Source organism: Carassius carassius, chromosome 1 (assembly GCF_963082965.1).
Source record: "Carassius carassius chromosome 1, fCarCar2.1, whole genome shotgun sequence".
NCBI lineage: Eukaryota > Metazoa > Chordata > Actinopteri > Cypriniformes > Cyprinidae > Carassius > Carassius carassius.
In genome coordinates this window covers 13,066,531-13,090,453 of record NC_081755.1, presented here as the reverse complement: position 1 = coordinate 13,090,453, position 23,923 = coordinate 13,066,531, and the positions used below count along the sequence as shown (strand labels likewise).

General features: G+C 38.6%; 1 protein-coding gene across 1 annotated transcript; it reads right to left on the bottom strand.

The window, feature by feature from the left end:
• Nucleotides 1-1,069: 1,069 nt before the first annotated feature.
• Nucleotides 1,070-8,229, bottom strand: LOC132159060 (zinc finger protein 239-like). The gene is made up of 2 exons (XM_059568916.1): nucleotides 8,219-8,229; nucleotides 1,070-2,065 (listed from the first exon to the last, which is right to left on the bottom strand). Exons 1-2 carry the CDS (start codon nucleotides 8,227-8,229, stop codon nucleotides 1,156-1,158), a joined length of 921 nt encoding a protein of 306 aa, XP_059424899.1. The 3' UTR covers nucleotides 1,070-1,155.
• Nucleotides 8,230-23,923: the final 15,694 nt, after the last annotated feature.

Below are 23,923 nucleotides of genomic sequence, written 5' to 3'. Positions count from 1 at the left end.
ACAAATTCCCATTGGCATTTAAAGATCTAAATTTTATTAACAAAAACGAATAAGTTGGATATTGTAACCAAAATAAATAAGGTATTTCCCCCCTTTTAAAACAAATGCTTAGTTTGTGGTTCAATGTTTTATTTTATATGAAAACAGCAACAACGACAAACTCGCTTAGCCGAAATGAAACTTTTATTCACAAAAGGTGTGCTTTTGGATCAGTATCTTGCATCAATCTCATCGTACGACAAACCAATCCCTGTTATAGCCTAAATAGAAGCTCTGCATACGCTTGCACCTGTTGTTTATATGAGTTCATTTTGCTTTTGTGCAATAGATGAATAACAATTTATTTGTTTTAGATTTTTTATGTTAAGATACTTCTTTTTTTTATTTTCCTGTATCCTGCACACACACACACACACACACAAGTCTTGTCCCGCGCCGCTCTCTGTTGCATCGGGTCTCGCGGGAGCAAGTCTGTAATCCACTGGCACTTGACTTGACAGTGCATGTGCTACATCCTCTTTACAATCTCTAGATTATAAACACTGCATTCTGTCAGCAATGTAACGCAGCAGTAATGTATTAGACTTAACTGTAACAGACAGTAACAGTTGGACTGAAGAATATAAAGCACTTTTTTATTTCATTTGTACCATTTTTCTATGATATTTATCTAGGTTTGTAATTTATTTATTTTCTTACATGATTTATTCACCTACAAAATCACCCCAATCATTATTATTTTTTCCCCAAATAGAGCTGTTCAAGTCATCTGGTGATTTTTTTCCATATCGCAATATACATTGCAGAGAAAAATTATTACAATGTGTGTTGTTTTTTCCAATATCGTGCTGCTCTACTAGTAAGTTTAGTCAAGCTAATAGGCTCAGTAGCTTCTGCAGCATGAACACAAACATGTAGTTCTCCATTGTTGTTGGTGTTACATGACGTAGCGGTGTCTGACTATAGTAGAGAAGTGGGGTGATGACATCATTGTTTAACAAAATATATGGATTGGCAGTACACAAAACCCCAAAGGTGTCATTTTCAGATTTATACACTTTGGAACCTGGTTTAAAAAAAATGAATTCACTCTCCCAAAATGCTGGATCCGTCTGGAAGAAACACGTTTACCATACAAAATATTTACATATACAGCTAAATGCGTCTCCGCGTGTACGGGGCCTTACTGTAATTGTTTTTTGTATGACTGTGTATAACAGATGACTCAATGGAACACTTCCCTCGTACATTGCGTTGATGTGCTTTCTCTCCAGTGTGAATCCTCTCATGTCTTTTCAGCTCTATTGACTGAATGAATCTCCAGTCACAGTGTGAACACTTGTAAGGTTTCTCTCCAGTGTGAATCCTCTCATGTCTTTTCAGACTCGATGCACCACTGAGTCCCTTGTCACAGTGTGAACACTTGTAAGGTTTCTCTCCAGTGTGAATCCTCTCATGTCTTTTCAGATTTGCTCTACGAATGAATCTCCAGTCACAGTGTGAACACTTGTAAGGTTTCTCTCCAGTGTGGGTCCTCTCATGTGTTTTCAGCTCTGTTGACTGAATGAATCGCTTATCACAGTGTGAACACTTGTAAGGTTTCTCTCCAGTGTGAATTTTCTTATGTGTTTTCAGACTTGATGACACACTGAATCTCTTGTCACAGTGTGAACACTTGTAAGGTTTCTCTCCAGTGTGGATCCTCTCATGTTTTTTCAGATTTGATGATTGACTGAATCTCTTGTCACAGTGTGAACACTTGTAAGGTTTCTCTCCAGTGTGAATCCTCTCATGCCGTTTTAAACTGCTCACTGAACTAAAAGTCTTTTCACACTCAAAGCACATGTACTCTCTCACACCAGTATGTATTTTCTGATGTTGTTTCAAACTTTGTAGATGCAAAAAACTCTTACCACACAAATGACATGAATGTGGCTTCTTCTTTGCATGAACTTTCAAGTGTTTCTTCAGAAGTGAAGCCCCTAAAAACATTTTACCGCATTGATCACATGCATGCTGCTTCTCTTGATGATTTGATTCTTCATTTTCCTCTTTTTCTTCATTGTACTCTGAAATAAAAGTAAAATTATTTATTTTTGGTATATTGTTAAAAGCTGAGAACGTCTGTAAATACACAATTTACTTTTTTTTGCTTCAGATTTAATGACTTTTACTAATTTAATAGGGAAACTGGGTAAACATTTTTAAGCATCACTTTATCACCGTCACAGCCCTAGTAAAATGTATATATTTTGTATACATTTATATACAGTAGGTAGACAACCAGAATGGGTAATACCACCGCAGCATGCCAAAATAAGAAATCGCATGACCAAAATAAGAAATGCGCTGTGTAAATAAGTTCAAAAGGCGCGTTTGCATACTGCTGTTAAAGCGCAATTACTAGGGGTGTAATGGTACGTGTATTCGTACCGGACCGTTTCGGTACAGGGCTTTCGGTACGGTGCACGTGTGTACCGAATGACCGAATGAAATATTTTGTCTAAGGCCGGTGACACACTGGCTGCGTGGCTTGAGCGTGGCGTTTCTGCTGTCTGTCAGTTGCGTGACACTTGCTTCGCGTTTTCTGTGTCTTAACACACCAGAATCGTGCCTGACGTGGCGCTGGCGCGCTGCTGCTGCTGTAGGTGACATAGAGGGAGGCCGCCGACAGACCAGGATCTTGTCTTAACGACAACAATATCTATACCTCATGTTGAGCATAAATATAAAGCCTACTGATAAAGGACACAGTCAACAGTATTGACGGCAAAATAGACTATGTTTGACAGGTGCAATATGCCATTGTGTCACTGGCCTAAGGTTTTCAAAAGGCATCACGAGAGTGTGAACATCACTACAACTAGGAAAAAAACTATTGTAATTCAAACGCAGTTCACGTCGGCATTTAAACAGATCTTTGCTCTTAATTCTGATCGGGCCAACGCAAAAACGAAATCTGAGCAGGTCTAAAAACTGAAACTGTTCATGCTGCACTTTACACTTTGTAAAAGTTATATATATTTTTTATATATGAGCAGGCCTACAAACTGGGATTGGTAATGCTGCACTGTAATCATAGTTATTTATTTATATTTTTTATTATATTTTATTATATGATATTGGAGACTGAGAGTATTTTATTTAGTGGAGAACTTTGCAGCAGTATTTTATTTCTTATTCTTTTTTTATTTTATATATTTTTTTTTAAAAAGTATTTTTAAAAAATACAAATTGTAAATAAATTGTTAAAAAAAATGTATAGTAATAAACAACCTGCAGTTTAATGTTTGCATTTCTTTCCCTTACTGTACCGAAAATGAACCGAACCGTGACTTTAAAACCGAGGTATGTACCGAACCGTGATTTTTGCGTACCGTTACACCCCTAGCAATTACCATTTTATATCTACAAACTTTACTGTACAAGATTTTTTTTCAAACTGAAAACATAAATCTAGACTATCCGCTGCCGTTTTCAAAGCACAATTCAAAACTGTGACATTTCATTCACTGACGCTCTACAGACGGCAGCGCTAAACCCGGAAATCCATGTACTTACTTGCTGGAAACCCGCCAAAATAAAAGCTGGCCGATTTTCAGTTTGTTAATTCTGAAAGTTCAGATTAAAATAATAATAATACCATTTTTTTAAATAATAATATTTAATTTTTTAAGTTTATTATAAAATAATTTTATATTAATTGACAATTTGCAGGGTGTTATTGATTATGCCATTATGTCTATACATGAGTGCTCAAATGTCTGATTTCACATGATTTCACGAGCAGGTCAAACAAAAAAGCAGATTATTAATAACTATGACTGGACTGTCACACCCATACCATTATAATGGGAACACCATTATAATAAAACGCTGTGTGTTTTTAGAGTTTAGCTGCCGTGTTTCTGCACATTGTTTTGTGAAGAACGAGCAAGCTAGTTAGAGGTCTTTGCACATACACACACATACATATACAATTGCATAATGAATGAAAAGAAAATAGAATATAGATTAGAAAGGTAGTTAGATTTTTTAATAATAGAATTAGAATAGTGAGTGTTAAAGTTAGAGGGTCAAATAAAGATGGAAGAGATGTGTTTTAAGCCGATTCTTGAAGATGGCTAAGGACTCAGCTGCTCGGATTGAGTTGGGGAGTTCATTCCACCAGAAGGGAACATTTAACTTAAAAGTCTGTAAAAGTGACTTTGTGCTTCTTTGGGATGGCACAATCAACCGACGTTCACTTGCAGAACGCAAGCTTCTAGAGGGCACATAAGTCTGAAGTAACAAATTTAGGTAAATGGGTGCAGAGCCAGTGTTAGTTTTGTAGGCAAACATCAATGCCTTGAATTTTATGCGAGCAGCTATTGGAAGCCAGTGCAAATTGATAAACAGAGGTGTGACGTGTATTCTCTTTGGCTCATTAAAAATTAATCTTGCTGCCACGTTCTGAATCAATTGTAAAGGTTTGATAGAATTGGCTGGAAGACCTGCCAAGAGAGCATTGCAGTAGTCTAGCCTGGACAGAACAAGAGCTTGAACAAGGAGTTGTGCAGCATGATCCGAAAGAAAGGGCTTGTTCTTCTTGATGTTGAATAAAGAAAATCTGCAGGATCGGACAGTTTTAGCAATGTGGTCTGAGAAAGTCAGCTGATCATCAATCATAACTCCAAGGCTTCTAGCTGTTTTTGAAGGAGTTATGGTTGATGTGCCTAACTTGATGGTGAAATTGTGATGGAACGATGGGTTTGCTGGAATCACAAGCAGTTTTGTCTTGGCAAGGTTGAGTTGAAGGTGATGGTCCATCATCCAGGAAGAAATGTCTGTTAGACAAGCTGAGATGCGAATAGCTACCGTCGGATCATCAGGATGGAATGAGAGGTAGAGTTGAGTGTCATCAGCATAGCAGTGGTATGAAAAGCCATGTTTCTGAATGACAGAACCTAATGATGCCATGTAGACAGAGAAGAGAAGTGGTCCAAGAACTGAGCCCTGAGGCACCCCAGTAGATAGATGTTGAGACTTGGACACCTCACCTCTCCAAGATACTTTGAAGGACCTATCTGATAGGTAAGACTCAAACCATTGAAGTGTGGTTCCTGAGATGCCATTTGCCAGTAGGGTTGATAGGAGGATCTGGTGGTTAACCGTGTCAAAAGCAGCGGACAGATCAAGCAGAATAAGTACTGAAGATTTGGATTCTGCTCTTGCCAGTCTTAGAGCTTCAACAACTGAGAGCAAGGCCGTCTCAGTTGAATGTCCACTTCTGAAGCCAGATTGGTTGCTGTCAAGGAGATTGTTGTGTGGGAGAAATGTAGAGACTTGTTTAAACACAGCTCGTTCAAGTGTTTTTGCAATAAAAGGAAGAAGGGAAACTGGTCTGTAGTTCTCTAAAAGAGATGGGTTGAGGTTGGGTTTCTTAAGTAGTGGAGTTATACGTGCCTGTCTAAATGATGAGGGAAAAACACCAGTGTGGAGGGAAGTGTTGATGATGTGAGTGAGTGCAGGTACAAGTGCAGGAGAAATGGCTTGAAGGAGATGAGATGGAATAGGATAAAGCGGGCAAGTTGTAGGGTGATTAGAAAGGATGAGTTTTGAGACTTCTGCCTCAGAGAGTGAAGAGAAGGATTTAAATGAGTGTAAGTTTGCTGGTGATATGAGCTTGACTGATTGTGGTGTGGAAAATTGTGCACTAATGTGTTTAATTTTATTAATGAAAAACGTTGCAAAGTCGTCAGCTATTAGAGATGAAGCAGGAGGGGGAGGAGGAGGACAAAGAAGTGAGGAAAATGTTTTAAAAAGCATGCGAGAGTTAGATGAATTGTTAATTTTGTTATGGTATTATGTCATTTTAGCAGAGGACACATTAGCAGAGAAAGAAGATAGGAGTGACTGATACACAATAAGGTCAGTAGTATTTTTGGACTTGCGCCACACCCTTTCAGAAGCTCTAAGCTTAGAACGGTGTTCGCGTAGAACATCAGATAAACAAGGGGCAGAAGGGGTGTTACGGGCTGGCCTGGAAGATAAGGGGCAAACAGTGTCTAAACAGTTTAGGGGAAGGAAGTGAAGATGAAACCATTGCAGATAGCCGGGAGGGTGAAAGTGTGCGTAGGTTACGTCGAAAGATGACATGTGGAGGGGTAAGTGATGTGTCAGGGATCATGTTGAGGTTAAGAGTGAGGAGGAAGTGATCCGACGTGTGCAGTGGAGTAACCAGAACATGATCAGTAGAGCAGTTTTGTGTATAAATAAGGTCCAGGTGGTTGCCTGATTTGTGATTAGCAGTAGTTGACACTCGGTTGAGATCAAAAGAGGCAAGCAGAGTGTGAAAATCGGCAAACAGAGGTTTATCTAGATGAATGTTGAAATCTCCAAGCATAACTAGGGGAGTACCATCCTCAGAAAAGGTTGAGAGCAACACATCTAATTCATCCATAAAGATACCCAGTGGTCCTGGGGGTCGATAGACAACTAAAAAATGTATTTTAAAAGGGTAGGTAACAGTATCTGAATGAGATTCAAAGGAGCTGTTGATACCCAAAGATGGTAAAGGATTAAATTTCCAATCATTAGAGATGAGCAGACCAGTACCTCCACCTCTTCCAGTCAAACGGGGGGAGTGGGAAATGAGAAATTATTGGAGAGTGCTGCAGGTGTAGCAGTGTCCTCTGGTTTGATCCAGGTCTCTGTTAGGGCCATGAGATTAAGCTTTGAATGACTAATAATAGAAGTATGAAATCGGCTTTGTTTACAGCAGACCAGAGACCAATAGGAAAAGAAAGTAGTGTATTAGCAGACATAGGCAAAGTGTGCAGGTTGTTAAGATTGCGCTGTCTACATTGTGTGATGCATGGTTTACGAGTGGAAATGATAGTAGGGATCTGGAAACACATAGTAAGATTTGGTTATAAACAAAAAAACAACTGAAACAGAAATGAAACAAGGAAAAGGAAAAGGAAAAAGATTAATCAAAACAATACTTATATTCCCTGCCGATGTCCCTGCCCGGTGGAGTCGCACGGTAGAGTCGATGGTCTTTACACTCTTCGGTCTTCACACGAGGAGGGCTTAACTAGAGGGCTGCCGCAACCGCTGCCGAGGTATACTAATCTTTTTTTAAACCCGACAAAACGGAAATTGAATTCGGCTGAACTCACTTTACTGTTTATCACAACAAAGGTCTAAGCAAGCGCACAACACTGACAACGTATGCGATAGAGTACTTTACATTTAATGATTTACCAGACACTTTTTATCCAAAGCGACTTACAAATGAGAACAATAGAAGCAATCAGATCAACAAGAAAACAACAACAACAGTATACAAGTGCCATGACAAATCTCAAGTACAGAAAGCATAGCCAGGGTTTTTTTTTAATGAAAGACAAGAAAATAAAGAAAAGTGCTAGTATTATTTGGTTAAGTGCTGGCAAAAAAGATGAGTCTTTAGATGTTTCTTGAAAATGAGTAAAGACTCAGCTGTATGAATTGAGATCGGGAGGTCATTCCACCAGCTGGGCAAAGTCCAGAAAAAGGTCAGTGAGAGTGATTTTGAACTTCTTTGGGATGAAACCACAAGGCGTCATTCACGTGCAGAGCACAAACTTCTGGAAGGCACATAAGATTGAACTAGTGGGTTTAGGTATGTTGGTGCCGTGCCAGTGGTTGTCTTGTAGGCATGCATCAGTACCTTGAATTTGATGTGAACGGCTACTGGTAGCCGGTGTAACCTGATTAGGAGAGGAGTAACGTGAGCTTTTTTTTAGCTCATTGAAGACAAACTTCGCTGCTGCATTCTGGAATAGTTGCAGGGGCTTGATAACACATGGTTGATAGCACAATGAAGGCCCGCCAGGAGGGCATTACAATAGTCCAGTCTGGAGAGAACAAGAGCTTGGACAAGAAGTTGGGTGGCTTGCTCTGACACTAAGGGTCTAATCTTCCTAATGTTGTATAAGGCAAATCTGCAGGAAAGGGTTGTTGTAGCAATAAGGCCTGTGAAGCTTAACTGATGATCCATCACAACTCCTAGGTTTCGGGCTGTTCTGTAAGGAGTTATGTTTGACAAACCCAGCTCTATAGAGAAGTTGTGATGAAACGATGGGTTAGCTGGAACCACCAGAAGTTCTGTCTTGGTAAGGTTGAGCTGAAGGTGATGGCCATTCATCCAGCTAGAAATGTCACTCAGACAGGCTAAAATGAGAGCAGCTACCGTCGGGTCATCTGGGTGTCATCAGCTAAGCAGTGATAAGAAAAGCCTGCTTCTGAATGACAGATCCTAATGACGTCATGTAGATGGAGAAGAAAAATGGTCCAAGTACTGAGCCTTGAGGAACCCAGTAGCAAGTTGTTGTGACTTTGAAACATCACTCCAAGACACGCTGAAGGATCTATCGGAAAGGTAGGACTGGAGATTGGAGAATTTCTCAGGGTGGACAAGAGAATCTGGTGATTAACGGTGTCAAAAGCAGCAGACAGGTCCAGTAAGATGAGTACTGAGGATTTTGAAGCTGCTCTTGCCAGTCGCAGGGCTTCAGCAACCGAGAGCAGGGCAGTCTCAGTTGAGTGGCCACTTTTGAAGCCAGATTGTTTGCTGTCCAGGAGGTTGTTCTGTACAAGGATCTTAGAGAGCTAGTTGAACACAGCTCTTTCTAGAAGCGCTGGATTTAGAGATGGTTTCTTAAGCAGTGGGCTTACCCGAGCCTGCTTAAATGCTGAGGGAAATGTTCCAGAGTGAAGAGAGGAGTTGATAATGTAAGTAAGTGAAGGTATGACTGAAGAAGAGATCGCTTGAAAGAGGTGAGTGGGGATCGGATCAAGTGGACAAGTAGTAGGATGACTGGACAGGATAAGTTTGGAAACATCCATCTCTGAGAGTGGAGAGGAGGAGAGAGTGTGCATTGGTCATTGTGAAGTTGTCCTCAGTCTACGTTGTGGAGAATTGGTCATTGATGGTTCTTGTCTTATTTGTGAAGAAAACTGCAAAGTCGTCAGCTGTAAGAGTCGATGGAGAAGGGATGGAGACGGATTAAGAAGAGAAGAGAAAGTTTTAAAGAGTGTCCGAGCGTCACAAAATTGTTAATTTTGTTGTGGTAGTAGGATGCTTTAGCTGTGAAGACATTTGCAGAGAAGGAAGAGAGGAGAGACTGATACACACTGAGGTCGGTAGAGTTTCTTGATTTATGCCATTTCCTCTCAGCAGCCCTGAGTTTAGAGCAATGTTCACGGAGAACCTCGGACAGCCAGGGTGCAGATGGGGTGGTGCATGCTGGTCTAGACGACAGCAGGCAAAAGTTGTCCAAAGAAGAGGTTAGAGTGTAGAAAAGAGTGTCCGTAGCGCTGTTCATGTCCAGAGCTGAAAACTGAGAGAGTGAAGGAAGGGAGGATGAAACCACAGAAAATAGGCGAGATGGAGAGAGTGAGCGTAGGTTCCACTATGGTCCAATTGCAAGTCTGGCGGGCCATTCATTTACATGTTATTACATCATTTACATATTACGTCACCAATACAAACCAGCATGATTTATAATATTATAGTCTAAATATTATGATTTCTAATCTATTACATTCATTGAAATAAATAAATAATTCTACTCCCCATAAATAAAACACCTGATGCTGTCGGGGAGCTGACCAATTTTGTAAAATTCAGCTCGAAAGGAGTAACTGCACAAAGAAGTTGCGATTGTAAAGCCTGTGTTATACTTTCCGCATGAACGATCCAATCCAGTAAACAGCCAGCGCGGACGCAGACTTCTTCAATTTATACTTCTGAAAGCGCACGCTGATGGTCGGCTCTGCATTCATTCAATAAATACAGTTAACAATCTAGATTCTGTTTTCTAAATTATTAACCCAACAATAGCGGGGTCGTTAAATTTTTTTGCAGTGGGCCACTATTACCGAAAATCAACAGTAGGCTAAATAATAAAATGATCACAAATGAGTGAAAATGTTTGGATACAAACAACTATGCAAGCATATAGGTCTACCAAACTTAATTGCACATGTACATCTCGGAGATGTACATTTTATGTCTGCATTATGCAAGATCAGACTACACAGCAGATGATTCCCAGATCTTTAGCAGACGTTTTACAGATGCAATAACTATGAGAACGCAAGGCCTTTTTTTTAATGAATGCAGATTGCGATGATGTCACGGGACGCTTCTAAACCCAGATTCTGTAGATATTTTGGGGGCAATTACGAAAATTTTGCCAAAACTGGTCCGAAAACTTGCATTTCCCCATGTATTAATTACTGAATGGACGCGAGCTCGCGTACATGTTTGGCAGCAAGCCACTTTTTTAAAATTTTAATCATTTGTTGTAAAATGAAGGGAACTAAAAATATCTTACTTTATGTTACTGTGGGTTAACAGTAATTATAATTATTATGTACTTAGGAACAGTGTCTGGGCCTAATCTAAGCTATCCATGTTTTTTTTTTTCATTTTGGCAGATGCTTTCATTGAATCTGATAATGACTTTGTGCATCACATTCACTTCGGGCGCTCTGCGCAGCTCCGCCTCCTGCGTTGCTCAGCTGTGGACGATTTAAAAATGTTTGATATAAAGGTTGCTGTCCCATTTTATACAGAAATTGTTCATTCAAAAAGAAAATCGAATTATATTGTTAGTTCTAATTATATTGTTAACATATATTAATTTAGGCTATTTAACATGCACTGTGACATTTTACACTTTTTAACTAATAAATTACTTAAGATTTTAAAAGTCAGTTTAATAGAATTGAAATTCAAGTTTTAAAAAAAGGTTTTAATTGCTTCAATTAATTCTATGGATTAATAGTATGTTGTTTGTTCTTAAAGAATAAACACTTATTTTCTACAAGAAAACAATGCTTAACCTATTTATGTAGGCTACAATTATTAATATATATATATATATATATATAATATAATAATGTCATTAAAAAATGCCATCTGCCTAAGTAAATCAGACCATTATAGAATTGTGACTTTAAAGGTGAGTGTTTTGGAGGTGAAAATACTGTAAAATTGCAAATGGCATGGGATTTTAAAGCATAGCAACTGAAAGTCTTTGAATTTTTTTTTTTAAACAATGGAATTAAAATTTTGAACTAAAATATTATTTTTACCATATAGCCTGTAAATAAAATGCATACTTTTCAATGCAAAGAACACTTATAGAGTGTAGGTTGCTTCTGGTGCTTGGATTTGTACTTTAATCTAATGAGATCCAAGTTTAAGAATAGCCTACACTAGGGTTTTTTTTCTTCCTCTCTCTCTCTCTCTCTCTCACTCTCTCTCTCTCTCTCTCTCTCTCTCTCTCACTCTATTTAACAGATTTAACTTACAATGAAATACATCATCCTTCAGGCAGACTGAATATTTTCCTGCCTTGCTAAATGTTGGGTCAGTTAGCACGAGTATCGAGTTTACAGATAACAATGATTTTCATAAAAATAATGATTAATTATCAATTGACAATTTTTTTTTATTATTATGGTTTTGTGAAAATAATAATATGGGCTGTGAATAATAATGAATACAAAGAGTAAGGCTGATGTGAGTGCAGGCATATTTCAGCCCAGTAACATGAAAACACACAGTTCCTCACAGTCAAAAAAACAGACCGAATTCAGTTCAGCTGAAGGGGTCTGGTTTTTTTTTTGGGGGGGGGGGGGGGGTAGTTATGTATAGCTTGTGGGGGTCGAGATAAAGGTGTGAATCTCTTGGTCTGTCATATGGACAGTGTCTTATGAGGGTTTCAAACATGCTGAGCCGGTTTAGATAGGAATCGTCATATTGGTTATACACTCTAAAAATGTGATCAAGAGGGCGCCTCCCTGTCATTAATGCGCATTAATAATTTTTGCACAAACACTTAAATATGAATATTGATTCACATTTTGCATATGCATTACAACGTAAATTATTCTTTACATGCAATTATCCAAAATAAAACCAAACAAGAATTGTAATGAAGATAAAACAAATAAGAAATATAGCTGCAAGCCGCAATTACGGGGCCAAGCAGAAAGTTGAGGAGCTAAGCATGGCATGGAGGATCACACCAAATGCAACAATGAGCAATTACAGCAATTTTACTATGATTGTAATTGAAATGGCTGAAAAATCATAAATACAACCACTAGTCATATGATTAAATAGCTTACCACTTTTAAACAACAGGGGATGCTGTAATCAAATCATTTTGGTGTGTTCTGTGTTAGGTGACAATGGCACACACAAAGTCTGTTGTCAATATGCCAAAGCATTGCAGAGATACAGCCTCAAGTGTCATTTTGGCATCATGCCTCAGATTCATCGCTGTGGTATGCAAAAATGGTTTTGGCTATCGACACAAAATACATAACATTTTGTCAGGACAGTCTGAAGATAATGTGACTCGATTTTGGTAAAAATCTGACTAACGGTTGATGAGGAGTTAAAAAAAGTAGGTTTTCAACATAAATCAAAATGGTGGAAAGGAAGTTCAGCTTACTCTGGTATATTTGGTATTTATGTTGTAGGCATAAACCAGGGAATATTTTGAGTACAATTTATTTGCAATAGGCTGATGCAATAAAAAGTTATTAACGTTTTTATAAAATGTAATTATTAATGTTTAATATATGGTTTATTATTCTTGACCAATAGGTGGCGCTGTTACCAAATTGATGTGGCATGGTCAGTGTGAGGTGACATTGACACATACAAAGTTTGGTGCAAATATATCAAAGGTTTGCAGAGATACAGCCTCAGATGCATTTTGGCATCTTTCCAGCAAATTCGTTAATGCGTTAAACGTAAACCGTTTCGTATATCGACACCAAATCCATAACTTTTGCCAATTTGGTCTGAAGATGATCCGAGTCAAATTTGGTGAAAATCTGACAAATAGTCTAGAAGTTTGAAAAAGTAGTTTTTCAACATTAATCAAAACGGCGGACAGAAAGTATGCTCAATTTTGGCATAATTGATATTGATGTTCTCGGCATGACCCAAAGAATATAGGGAGGACACTTTGATTTCAATACTCTAATTTATTCAAAAGTTATTAGCATTTTTTTTTACATTTCATTATAACTTTTGACCACAAGGTGGTGCTGCCCCCAAACTTTTTGAGTACCATCAGGGCATGGAGCCAAACATTTTTGTCATTATTTTCGTAAAATTGCGATAATGCATTAAAAAATACAGCATTTTAGAACATAAGTCAAAATTGCCAGCGGCTAAAATGGCTGACACAGGAAAATTGTATATCATTCGACTCACCATGACCCTCCGAATCTAAAGAGATCAGTTTTGTGATTTTTGACCAAACCATTCAGAAGTTATAAGCACAAATATGCATTTTTCATATCTCCTGACAGGTAGTCTCAGGTCATGCTTGTTATAACACAAACCAAGTTTGGTCTCAATACGCCAAACCGTTGCCGAGATATAGCCTCACATGCATTTTTGCGTGCTTTTTGTAGAATCCATTCACGTGTCATTCGAGAACGGTCGGACGACTAAACTTGAATACCTTAACTTTTTGCCGGCGTGGTCTGAAGATGATGTGAGCTAATTTGTGTGAAAATCAGATTAACCGTCTAGGACGAGTTCGAAAAAGTAGGTATTTCGCATCTTCCCCCGCATGGCCCCTAATAAATGCTGCACATTGCACTCACCATCACAGACGCCACGCAAATCTAGCACTGACATTTTACACACCTGCATTTAAACCCAACAAACATGTGACGTCTAGGGCTGGGACGATAAATCGATGCAGAATCGATTCGTGGATCGTTTCTTAAATTTTAAGAATGCATTGCAATTTCTCTGGAATCGATTCTGAACTTAGATTGTAACAGCAGATGGCGCCAGATGGCTACTCGACATACAAATCTGGGGTCAGATTCACAAAACATTCTTAAGAATAAAATTCTTCTCAACTGCCAATTTCTTCTCATTTTCTAACTTAAGAAAAAAAGATATTTTGTATTCCCCAAAAAAATCTTCTCAAGAATGTTCTTATCTTTTTTCTTAAGATTGTTCTTAAGACAAAACCTAAGAAGCATTCAAATTCTTGAAAAGAATCTTCTTAAAAATCATCGTAAATAACTTCTTAAATTTAGGACAGCCCCAGGCTGCATTAAAGTTAATGGCAAAATGAATGTTTGGAAATGTAAACTGATATTTCCTACTGACATACTACAGCAAAATATATAAATAACTGGCTTAAAACCCTTTTTTGGGGTGAAAATACTAATGTGCCTAAGACTGTAGGCTACTTTACAAATGACATTGTTGCTACTTTATAAAGAACGAGCATACAGTCATTCACTGAACTGATTACAGACAGTGACAGAGCACTCATTTTAATTAATTTTAGGGGTGTTTTATGCAGTTGGTGCAGTGCTCGTGTAGTGGTTTTCGACGGCGATAAAGTTAGTTTGACATTAGACATTCATTTTTTTTTTTTGCCAATTGAACTCTTTAAGGCTGTTATGTTTTGAGCCCAAACTAACTCGGATAGTCATAAATCCATGCCCTTTACGTTGCACAAGGCTTAATTTATTGGGGGAAAATTAACAATGAACCATTTAAATTAAATTAACTATTTTAACTACGTGACATTATAATGTAAAACCAATACTAAAATATTCAGAAAAACATCCGTCATTGCACAAAATTCCATTTTTGGAATTACCATGTTATGGGTTTTAAAATAATTTTACAACTTTTAATGTATGCAATAATATAAATCCATTAAAGGACAACATCATTTGATCAAACCAACTGTAAAATATACAGAATATTATTCAGTATAATGCACAAGGCATTGTTTTTCAGATGATGCCTTTGTTGTTTTTATATACATTATTGAATCAACAGTTTTATATAATATACTCACTTCAATTAAACTGACACAGTTTGAGATAAAGGTATCAAACCAACTGTATTATATTCTTAATAATGCACAAGATTTTTTAGATTATGCTTTTATTGTTTGTATATTATTTATATTGTATTAAAGGATACTGCAAGCACTTTAATTTATCCCCCTTTATTCATACTGTGCACAAAAAGTGGTTCAATAACATTGAATGTTACAAAATAGTCAAAGGAACTTTATATGAAAGACATAAAGGAGGAACTTCGCCTATTAATAAAAACCCATGGGTAAGTCTTGAGTGCCGCAGTCTACACCTAGACTTTATATAAAAACAGCCACAAATGTCTCCACAGAAATTCTCCAGGGCACCAAAACACCCGATAAGTAAAACTTTGTAAGCCTAATGTAACGTTACCACAAACAGTCATTAAAGATGAATGAAGAATAAAAAAATAATAATAAAAAAGTAAAATAAATAAGAATAAACACCAACCTCCTTTTTCCTCTTGTTTTATTCTCCAGGTTTCTGGTTCCTCTTGTTTTATTCTCCAGGTTTCTGGTTCCTCGTGTTTTATTCTCCAAGTTTCTGGTTCCTCTTGTTTTATTCTCCAGGTTTCTGGTTCCTCGTGTTTTATTCTCCAGGTTTCTGGTTCCTCTTGTTTTATTCTCCAGGTTTCTGGTTCCTCGTGTTTTATTCTCCAGGTTTCTGGTTCACTCGTGTTCTCTTCTCTCTCTTCTTTAATAAACATAATTTTCACAGCAGCAGATCTCAGTTCAGATGATAAACTCTTCCAGATATTCCTGCTCGCTTCAAAACTCACGAATGTGAGGATATTACAGGTATTTACTGAACTGATTCAAAATCTGTATTTTCTCTCTTAGAAGCATGTCTAACTGTTTGTATGAAGGCAGCACACGGACATAACAACAACAAAGAGCGTGGTGAAACTGAACTTCTTCCTCTGAGGTTTAATGATGTTTGTCAAACAAACGCATGTGTTTAGCGCCTCCCGCTGGACTGGAGCGAAGCGACGAGAGGAAGAAAGACCAGAAGTGGAGTGTTTTTTTTTTTTCATTTATTGCAACAACCTTACAACCAAACAAGGTACATGAACCCATTTCCAAAAATATCCACAATTATTCAGACTTGGTTGAGCATAACCAAACTTATAACAAACAAACACACATAAAAAAAAAACAAGAAAACAATACTACAAAATGGGCTTTTAAATTAAATTATATAATTCCAACATAGAGGACAGCTTAAGGGCTTTTTTTATTCTTAACAAATTTTAAGGATTTATATAAAGGTTTTAGCTCATTACACCAATGAATAAAGTTGGGTTTAGATTCAAACCATCTGCTTTTGTGAATAAAAAACCTCCCAAAACATATCAGAGAATTGAGAACGAATTTAAAATCTTTGTTTTCATGAAAAATACCAAACCTAACTACCTTCACATTGAATGGTGGTAATTAAACATCTTTGGAACATAACCAGTTTTGCATCTCACTCCAACAGAAGTGAACTGAATCACACCAAAAAAAAAAAAAACATGCTCTAAAGTTTCAATACTTGTTTCACAAAAAAACACAATAATTAGCATAAAAATTACATTTTAACCTTAAAAATTCTTTGGTAGGGTAAATCTCATGTATAATTTTGAAGCACACGTTGGAAAAGGGTTTTCCTGCACAATTGGAGGCAGCGGTTTTAGGACCCCGTCTATAGGACCCCGGTTATAGGACCCTAGTTTTTTTCTGACAGCGCCTCCTACCGAACTGGATCACCTACAATACTCATTTGAGATGGACGACATGGACAATCAGACTGTGAGTACCGATATTAAATTAACTTTTATTATATTACGTTTAAATTAAGCAAAGTTTACATAAAGCCAAAGTGAGAGCTGCTAACTATGAATTATTAACTAATTCCCACGAATTTAGAATTCGTATTATAGATGTATTAATTATTCGTGGCCATTATTTAATGAATCCTTGTTGCATTTTATAATAAGTAAATCCAGCCAGCACATTAATTTAGCTTAAAAGATGAGCATGAAAGCATGCTGATGTTAAATGTGTAAGATTTACCTGGAGCTTACTGTATTAGTATGAAAACTTGCTTAATCATTGTTTTACCTTATTGGTTAAATATAAAATACCTTTCATAATTCAACTGCCTGGTTGCACTACAAATTAGCCTGTCGTTTTGGCATTGTTTTGCAATAATGAATGAGTCGTTTGGCGGTTTTAAAAGTTTGTAACAATTTAGCCTTATCTGCAGGCCTACAACACAGTCCATGGTTTTCATGTGATAGTTTCTGTGATGTTCTGCATGGCCAATATTAATTTTATGGATTTGGTTAAGATCATTGTAGGACATATGAAGAAAAAATTGCACTAGGGATATTTTAATTGAGATGACCTCAAAATATTCTATATATAATAGGCTCTCTCTTTTTCAAGATGCATATAACAATCCAATGTTCAGTAGTGGTATTATAGAATATTTACATTAATGTTTTTCATAGGCCATCATAAATGCCCTGGCTGTCCTCCGGAATGTCTCCTTACAGGAGGCTGAGCAGGTCTTCCTTTCAGGTCTGGATTATCATTGCAGGTCAGAGTTTATTATTAATTATTTTTGAGCAATGCCCAGTGCACCCTTTTGTTACTGATATTTATGTTGACACAACAGTGATTGTTCTCTGATAACTATTTCAGTGAAGTGGGAGAATTTAACAGACAAATTGCCAAACAATTGAGGAAAGAAGGGAGAGCATTCAATTGGTGGGAATTTATATATATATAACGTACCACAGTGCCAATCTGGAAGGGCAAGGGGGACGTTGCTGAATGTAAGAACTATCGGCCGATTCGACTCCTATCCCACTCCATGAAGATTTTTGAACGCATCCTGGACAGCCGCCTCCGCAGCATTATTAAAATCAGCCAAAATCAATGCGGCTTCGTCAAAGGACAAGGGACCACAGACGCCATCCACGCTGCCCGCCTACTGATGGAAAAACACCGGGAAAAGAACAAGCCAGTCCGCATGGTCTTTCTGGATCTGGAGAAGGCTTTCGACCGCGTTCCCCATGACCTCATCTGGGCCTCCCTCCGACGTCACCACGTACCCGAAACCTACATCAGCTGGGTGCAACTCTTATACCAAGACGTCAGGAGCGTGGTTCGATGCACAGCTGGGATATCACCTCCTTTTAACATCAATGTAGGAGTCCACCAAGGATCGGCTCTTTCGCCCTTGCTTTTCATCACATGCATGGACACAGTGACACAGGACCTCCAGACGCCCCATCCATGGTCCTTACTCTATGCTGATGATGTGTTCCTTGCCGACAGGGAGCGGCAAGACCTCCAAGACCATGGGCAGCAGTGGAAAGAACGCCTGGATGCAAATGGCTTGCGACTCAACCTCACAAAGACGGAGTACCTGGAGTGTGGCCCCCAGACTGATGGTAGCATTTGCATCGACGGAACGGATTTAAAGAAAGTTCAACACTTCAAGTATCTCGGATCAATACTCTCATCGAACGGTGACACCCTCCCAGATGTCCGCGCACGTGTGAGTGCCGCCTGGTCAAAGTGGCGCCAAGTCACGGGAGTGCTATACGATCGCCGAATGCCCATCCGCCTAAAGTCCAAAATCTATAAGATCATTGTACGCCCTGTAGACCTGTATGGAGCTGAATGTTGGCCAGTGACTGCCAAACATGGCCAGCTTCTACACACCATGGAAATGCGTATGCTCCGCTGGTCACTCGGGCTGACAAGGCTAGACCACGTCATGAACATCGACGTCAGGAAGCGGATGGGAATAGCGCCGATTACGGAGAAGATGCTTGAGGCTCGTCTTCGCTGGTACGGCCATGTAACACGCAGCCATGAGAATTCAGTGGCGAAGACAGCTATGCGCCTTGACCCACCCGGTAACCGGCCACGTGGCCGCCCAAAGATGAGATGGATGGACCGGATCAAGCAAGATATGAAGGACGTGCAAGTCGCCCCGGAGGACACTACAGACCGGAATAAATGGAGAGCGGCCTGCCAAAAAGCGGACCCTGCACCTGCGCGGGACACACGCTAGGACGAAGAAGATATATAAAATTAAATAAAATTAAATGTATGCATTTAGCAATCGCTTTTATCCAAAGCAACTTACAGTGCATTCAGGCTATCAATTTTTACATATATATATATATATATAGTACAGACCAAAAGTTTGGAAACATTACTATTTTTAATGTCTTTGAAAGAAGTTTCTTCTGTTCATCAAGCCTGCATTTATTTGATCAAAAATACAGAAAAAAACTGTAATATTGTGAAATATTATTACAACTTACAATAATAGTTTTCTATTTGAATATAATTTAAAAAAAAATAATTTATTCCTGTGATGCAAAGCTGAATTTTCAGCATCATTACTCCAGCCTTCAGTGTCACATGTAACATCCAGTCTATCACATGATCATTTAGAAATCATTCTAATATTCTGATTTATTATGAGTGTTGGAAACAGTTCTGCTGTCTAATATATTTGATGAATAAAAGGTTAAAAAGAACTGCATTTATTCCAAATAAAATTTCTAAAAATATAAATTCTAATAATATATTTTCTTTACTATCACTTTTTATCAATTTAACACATCCTTGCTGAATAAAAGTATAGATTTTATTTAAAATGAAGAAAGAAAAAACTTTACTGACCCCAAATTATTGACCAGTAGTGTTTATTGTTATTACAAAATATTTATATTTTAAAAACATAGCTTTTTTTTTTTTATTCATCAAAGTATCCTTAAAAAAGTATCACATGTTCTGAAAAAATATTAAGCAGCAGAACTGTTTCCAGCTTTGATCATGAATCATCATATTAGAATGATTTCTAAAGGATCATGTGATAATGATCCTAAAAAATCAGCTTTGCATCACAGAAATAAACGATAATTTAAAGTATAATAAATTTAAAAACAATTATTTTAAATTGTAATAATATATCACAATATTAAATTTTTTTCTATATTTTTGATCAAATAAATGCAGGCTTGATGAGCAGAAGAAACTTCTTTCAAAAACATTAAAAATATTAAAAATTTACTTCTTGTCTATTGTCTTATTTTAAATTGCTTTCCTTCCATCAGCTTGGTGTTTAATACAAATAAATGGATATAAATAAACACATTTAACAATATAAAGAACATTTCCTGCCGCTATCATTTGATTTGTTTTGTGTCTGATGATAAATAAAACCAAAAGCTGAAGATGTTTTCTGAAAATGAAGATGTGGTGTATTTATCAGTGTCTTTGCTAATATATATCTCACTTTAAAAACTGACGTGTCAGACAGTAATTAACCTCATTCTCTTTTTTCAATACACATAAATAGACATTTGCATAGACGGGCGAATATAATCACCTAATTTTGTAAATGAAGCCAATTACATTTGCATTAAGCACAGAGTTTGCACTTGTCTAAAATTTAGACAAAAGTCTTGATTTTGTTTTGGGGGTGTAACTAGAACAGGTTCTCATACTAGGTTGTTTGAAAAACATTATTGTTCACATATTTTACATTATCTCACCCAGTGTGTGCTGTGATTGGTTAGCTGGGTCAGTGTGTGTTGTGATTGGTTAGCTGGGTCAGTGTGTGTTGTGTTTGGTTAGCTGGGCCAGTGTGTGTTGTGATTGGTTAGCTGGGTCAGTGTGTGCTGTGATTGGTTAGCTGGGTCAGTGTGTGTTGTGATTGGTTAGCTGGGTCAGTGTGTGTTGTGTTTGGTTATCTCTCCCAGTGTGTGTTGTGATTTGTAAACTGGGCCAGTGTGTGTTGTGATTGGTTAGCTGGGCCATTGTGTGTTGTGATTGGTTAGCTGGGTCAGTGTGTGTTGTGATTGGTTAGCTGGGTCAGTGTGTGTTGTGATTGGTTAGCTGGGTCAGTGTGTGTTGTGTTTGGTTAGCTGGGTCAGTGTGTGCTGTGAGTGGTTAGCTGGGTCAGTGTGTGCTGTGATTGGTTAGCTGGGTCAGTGTGTGTTGTGATTGGTTAGCTGGGTCAGTGTGTGTTGTGATTGGTTAGCTGGGTCAGTGTTTGTTGTGATTGGTTAGCTGGGTCAGTGTGTGTTGTGATTGGTTAGCTGGGTCAGTGTGTGTTGTGTTTGGTTAGCTGGGTCAGTGTTTGTTGTGATTGGTTAGCTGGGTCAGTGTTTGTTGTGATTGGTTAGCTGGGTCAGTGTGTGTTGTAATTGGTTAGCTGGGTCAGTGTGTGTTGTGATTGGTTAGCTGGGTCAGAGTGTGTTGTGATTGGTTAGCTGGGTCAGTGTGTGCTGTGACTGCTCAAACTATGAGAAGATATCAACTACAGCAGCAGCTCCGGTACAAGGTTCTTGATCACTGTTACACATCAGTTTATTTGTCATTTCTGTGATGTGAAGCTCAAGTATGCAGTGATGTTGATGCTGTGATGTTTTATATATATATATATATATATATATATTCATTATTGTCTGTAAGACTTTTGGATCATTATTCGGAGCTACAACACATCTTTACATTTTCCACATTTATTACATTTCAATTACCGTTTCACAGATTGAGATTCTTATATATATTCTTGTTGTGTCTATGATCTGTCCCCAAATTTTTTCTGCAGTGATTGTGATTATTGTTGAGTTTGCAGTGTTTGCTGCTTCTACTGTGATTCTTTTTCAGATCATCTGTCCAAGAAGGACAACAAAGATCTGATTTAAATTTAATTAAATTCAAGATCATTTGCATAGCGCTTTTTACAATACAAATGAGCTTAAAATGAATTGTGTTCTTAATGACAGCTTTTCTAAAAATATATCCTATTCCTAAAATTAGAAATATCCCAATATATTGCCTGACAGTATTGCAATGTATCGCAACATAATGTATCGCAGGGGTCTCCAACCTTTTTGTGAGTGAGGGCTCCCTGAAGGGATAAAATAGTCTTGAGGGCTACTTGTTTGATATAGGCACGCACACACGCACACACACACACACACAAAGTTTCAAGTTTTGAAAAATACAACAATAAACTGTAATATTGTTAAATATGACTATTGAATATATAATTACCGTATATACCCGAGTATAAAACAAGTTTTTTTGTCCTAAAAATAGGCTTTTATGTCCTAAAAAATGGGGGGGCATCTTATATTCGCGATATAGACAAAATCACGGGGGGGGGGGGTTGATGGGGAGAAAGAATAATGGCATAAATATGAAATAGTGACTGAATGATATACTTTACATACTTGCATGTAAAATTAGAAAAGCAACATAATATCTGTGTTTAACTAAATTAAAACGCTGCTCCTCTGCCGCGCGATACGCAGAGAGAACAAGAGAGGTGCGCGCACGAGACGCAGAGCGAGAGAGAGAGACAGAGAGGTGCGCGCGCGAGACGAAGAGCCAGAGAGAGGTGCGCGCACGAGACGCAGAAAGAGAGAGATAGAGAGACGTGCAGATTCTAAATATTTTAAATTATTGAATTATTTTATTATGTTTTAATGGTATATGAAATGTCACCAATAGTTATTTTCTCATTTTATGCCATTATCATAAAAAAAAAAGAAAGATTTTCAATTCAGGCTATTTATAGAACGTGCTCGGCGGGCGACTCAGAGACTCCACGCGGGCTACTAGGTGCCCGCGGGCACCATGTTGGAGACCACTGATGTATCGCAACCCATGTATTGTCATACAGTACAGTCAAAACGCCCCTTTTACCGCCGCACGTACCACCACCGTGGCATGTGTAAAGTGCATTTGGAGCTTTTGTCCGCCGAGTGAGGCTTTAACCACAAGTTATCAAACAAGAGCATAAAAGCACATTTTCGCAAATAGATGTCAGTTCTGCCTCCTGATGTGTTACATTGGATGGCTTCAGTCAGGGAAAATGTCAGTCAGTCGCCGCCCACGAAGCAAAGAGACTGCCCTGTCCAACCAAAGACAACCCTCGCTTGTTTCTTCCTCCCCTTTCTCTCTCTCTCTCTCTCTCCCTGTTATCTGTACCAGGATGCTGCTGTGGTTCGCCATGCTGTGCTGTCAGCCAACCAGAGGACAGCTGCCACTGAGAGAACCACTGAGACTCCTGATCACCGACGACAGGGCACACTACCCCAGCACCGTAACCCAATACAGCTGGACAGGTGTCCGATGGAGAGAGGACTCCCTCACTCACACTGAGGCCGATGTCAAACACATGTTCAGCCAACATGAGAAAGTGACTGTTACACAAATAGAGTTAGGTGGACACCACCACCGCTCCAAACAGTTCCCGGGAGCTTTGCTCAGAGCCGCTGCTGCTGCCAGAACTCTGTTTAACATTGGTATGTCCAGTGTCGATGCAGCGAACCAGACCGTGAACTCCATGAAACCGCTGTTTACTGTCTTCCAGAATGACTTTGCCCAGACTCAGCTGTTTACAGCGTTGATGACAGACATGCTGTGGGAGGTTAGCTCCTCCAATGACTAGCCTAACCACGGGTAAAACCCCACCATACATGATACCCCTTAAGCCTTGTGCTAACTGTGCTGGCTTACGCCATCACCACGCCAGCTGACCTGCTACAAATACACCTGGCCAACTCTCTGGATAGTGCCATCCTACTGCACGTCAATCACAAACAGAGGGAAGTGGATGTGCTCCTGAAACAACCCATCAGCGCGTCAAGCCAAGTCTACAGACCTAAAGACATTGTCAATGTCAGGTTGTGGAAAAGCAACACCCACACCTAGACACACATTCCAGATGTGGTGGCCTACCACGAGAGCAACACACAGCTGTACCTGGCCCCAAACCTGCACATGTGTACTTTGACCAAAGACATTCATTATCTCTACCTTAGCAAATCCTTCCCTTAGAGACAACGGTGAAGGAATCTGCAGGTTGCAACCCCTGGTCAGCGACACACGCTGCCCTGCCCTGCCGAAGCCAAGCCTCGTACACAAGTCACAGAAACGCAAGCAGAGATTGTAGGTGATAGATGGCTCGTCAA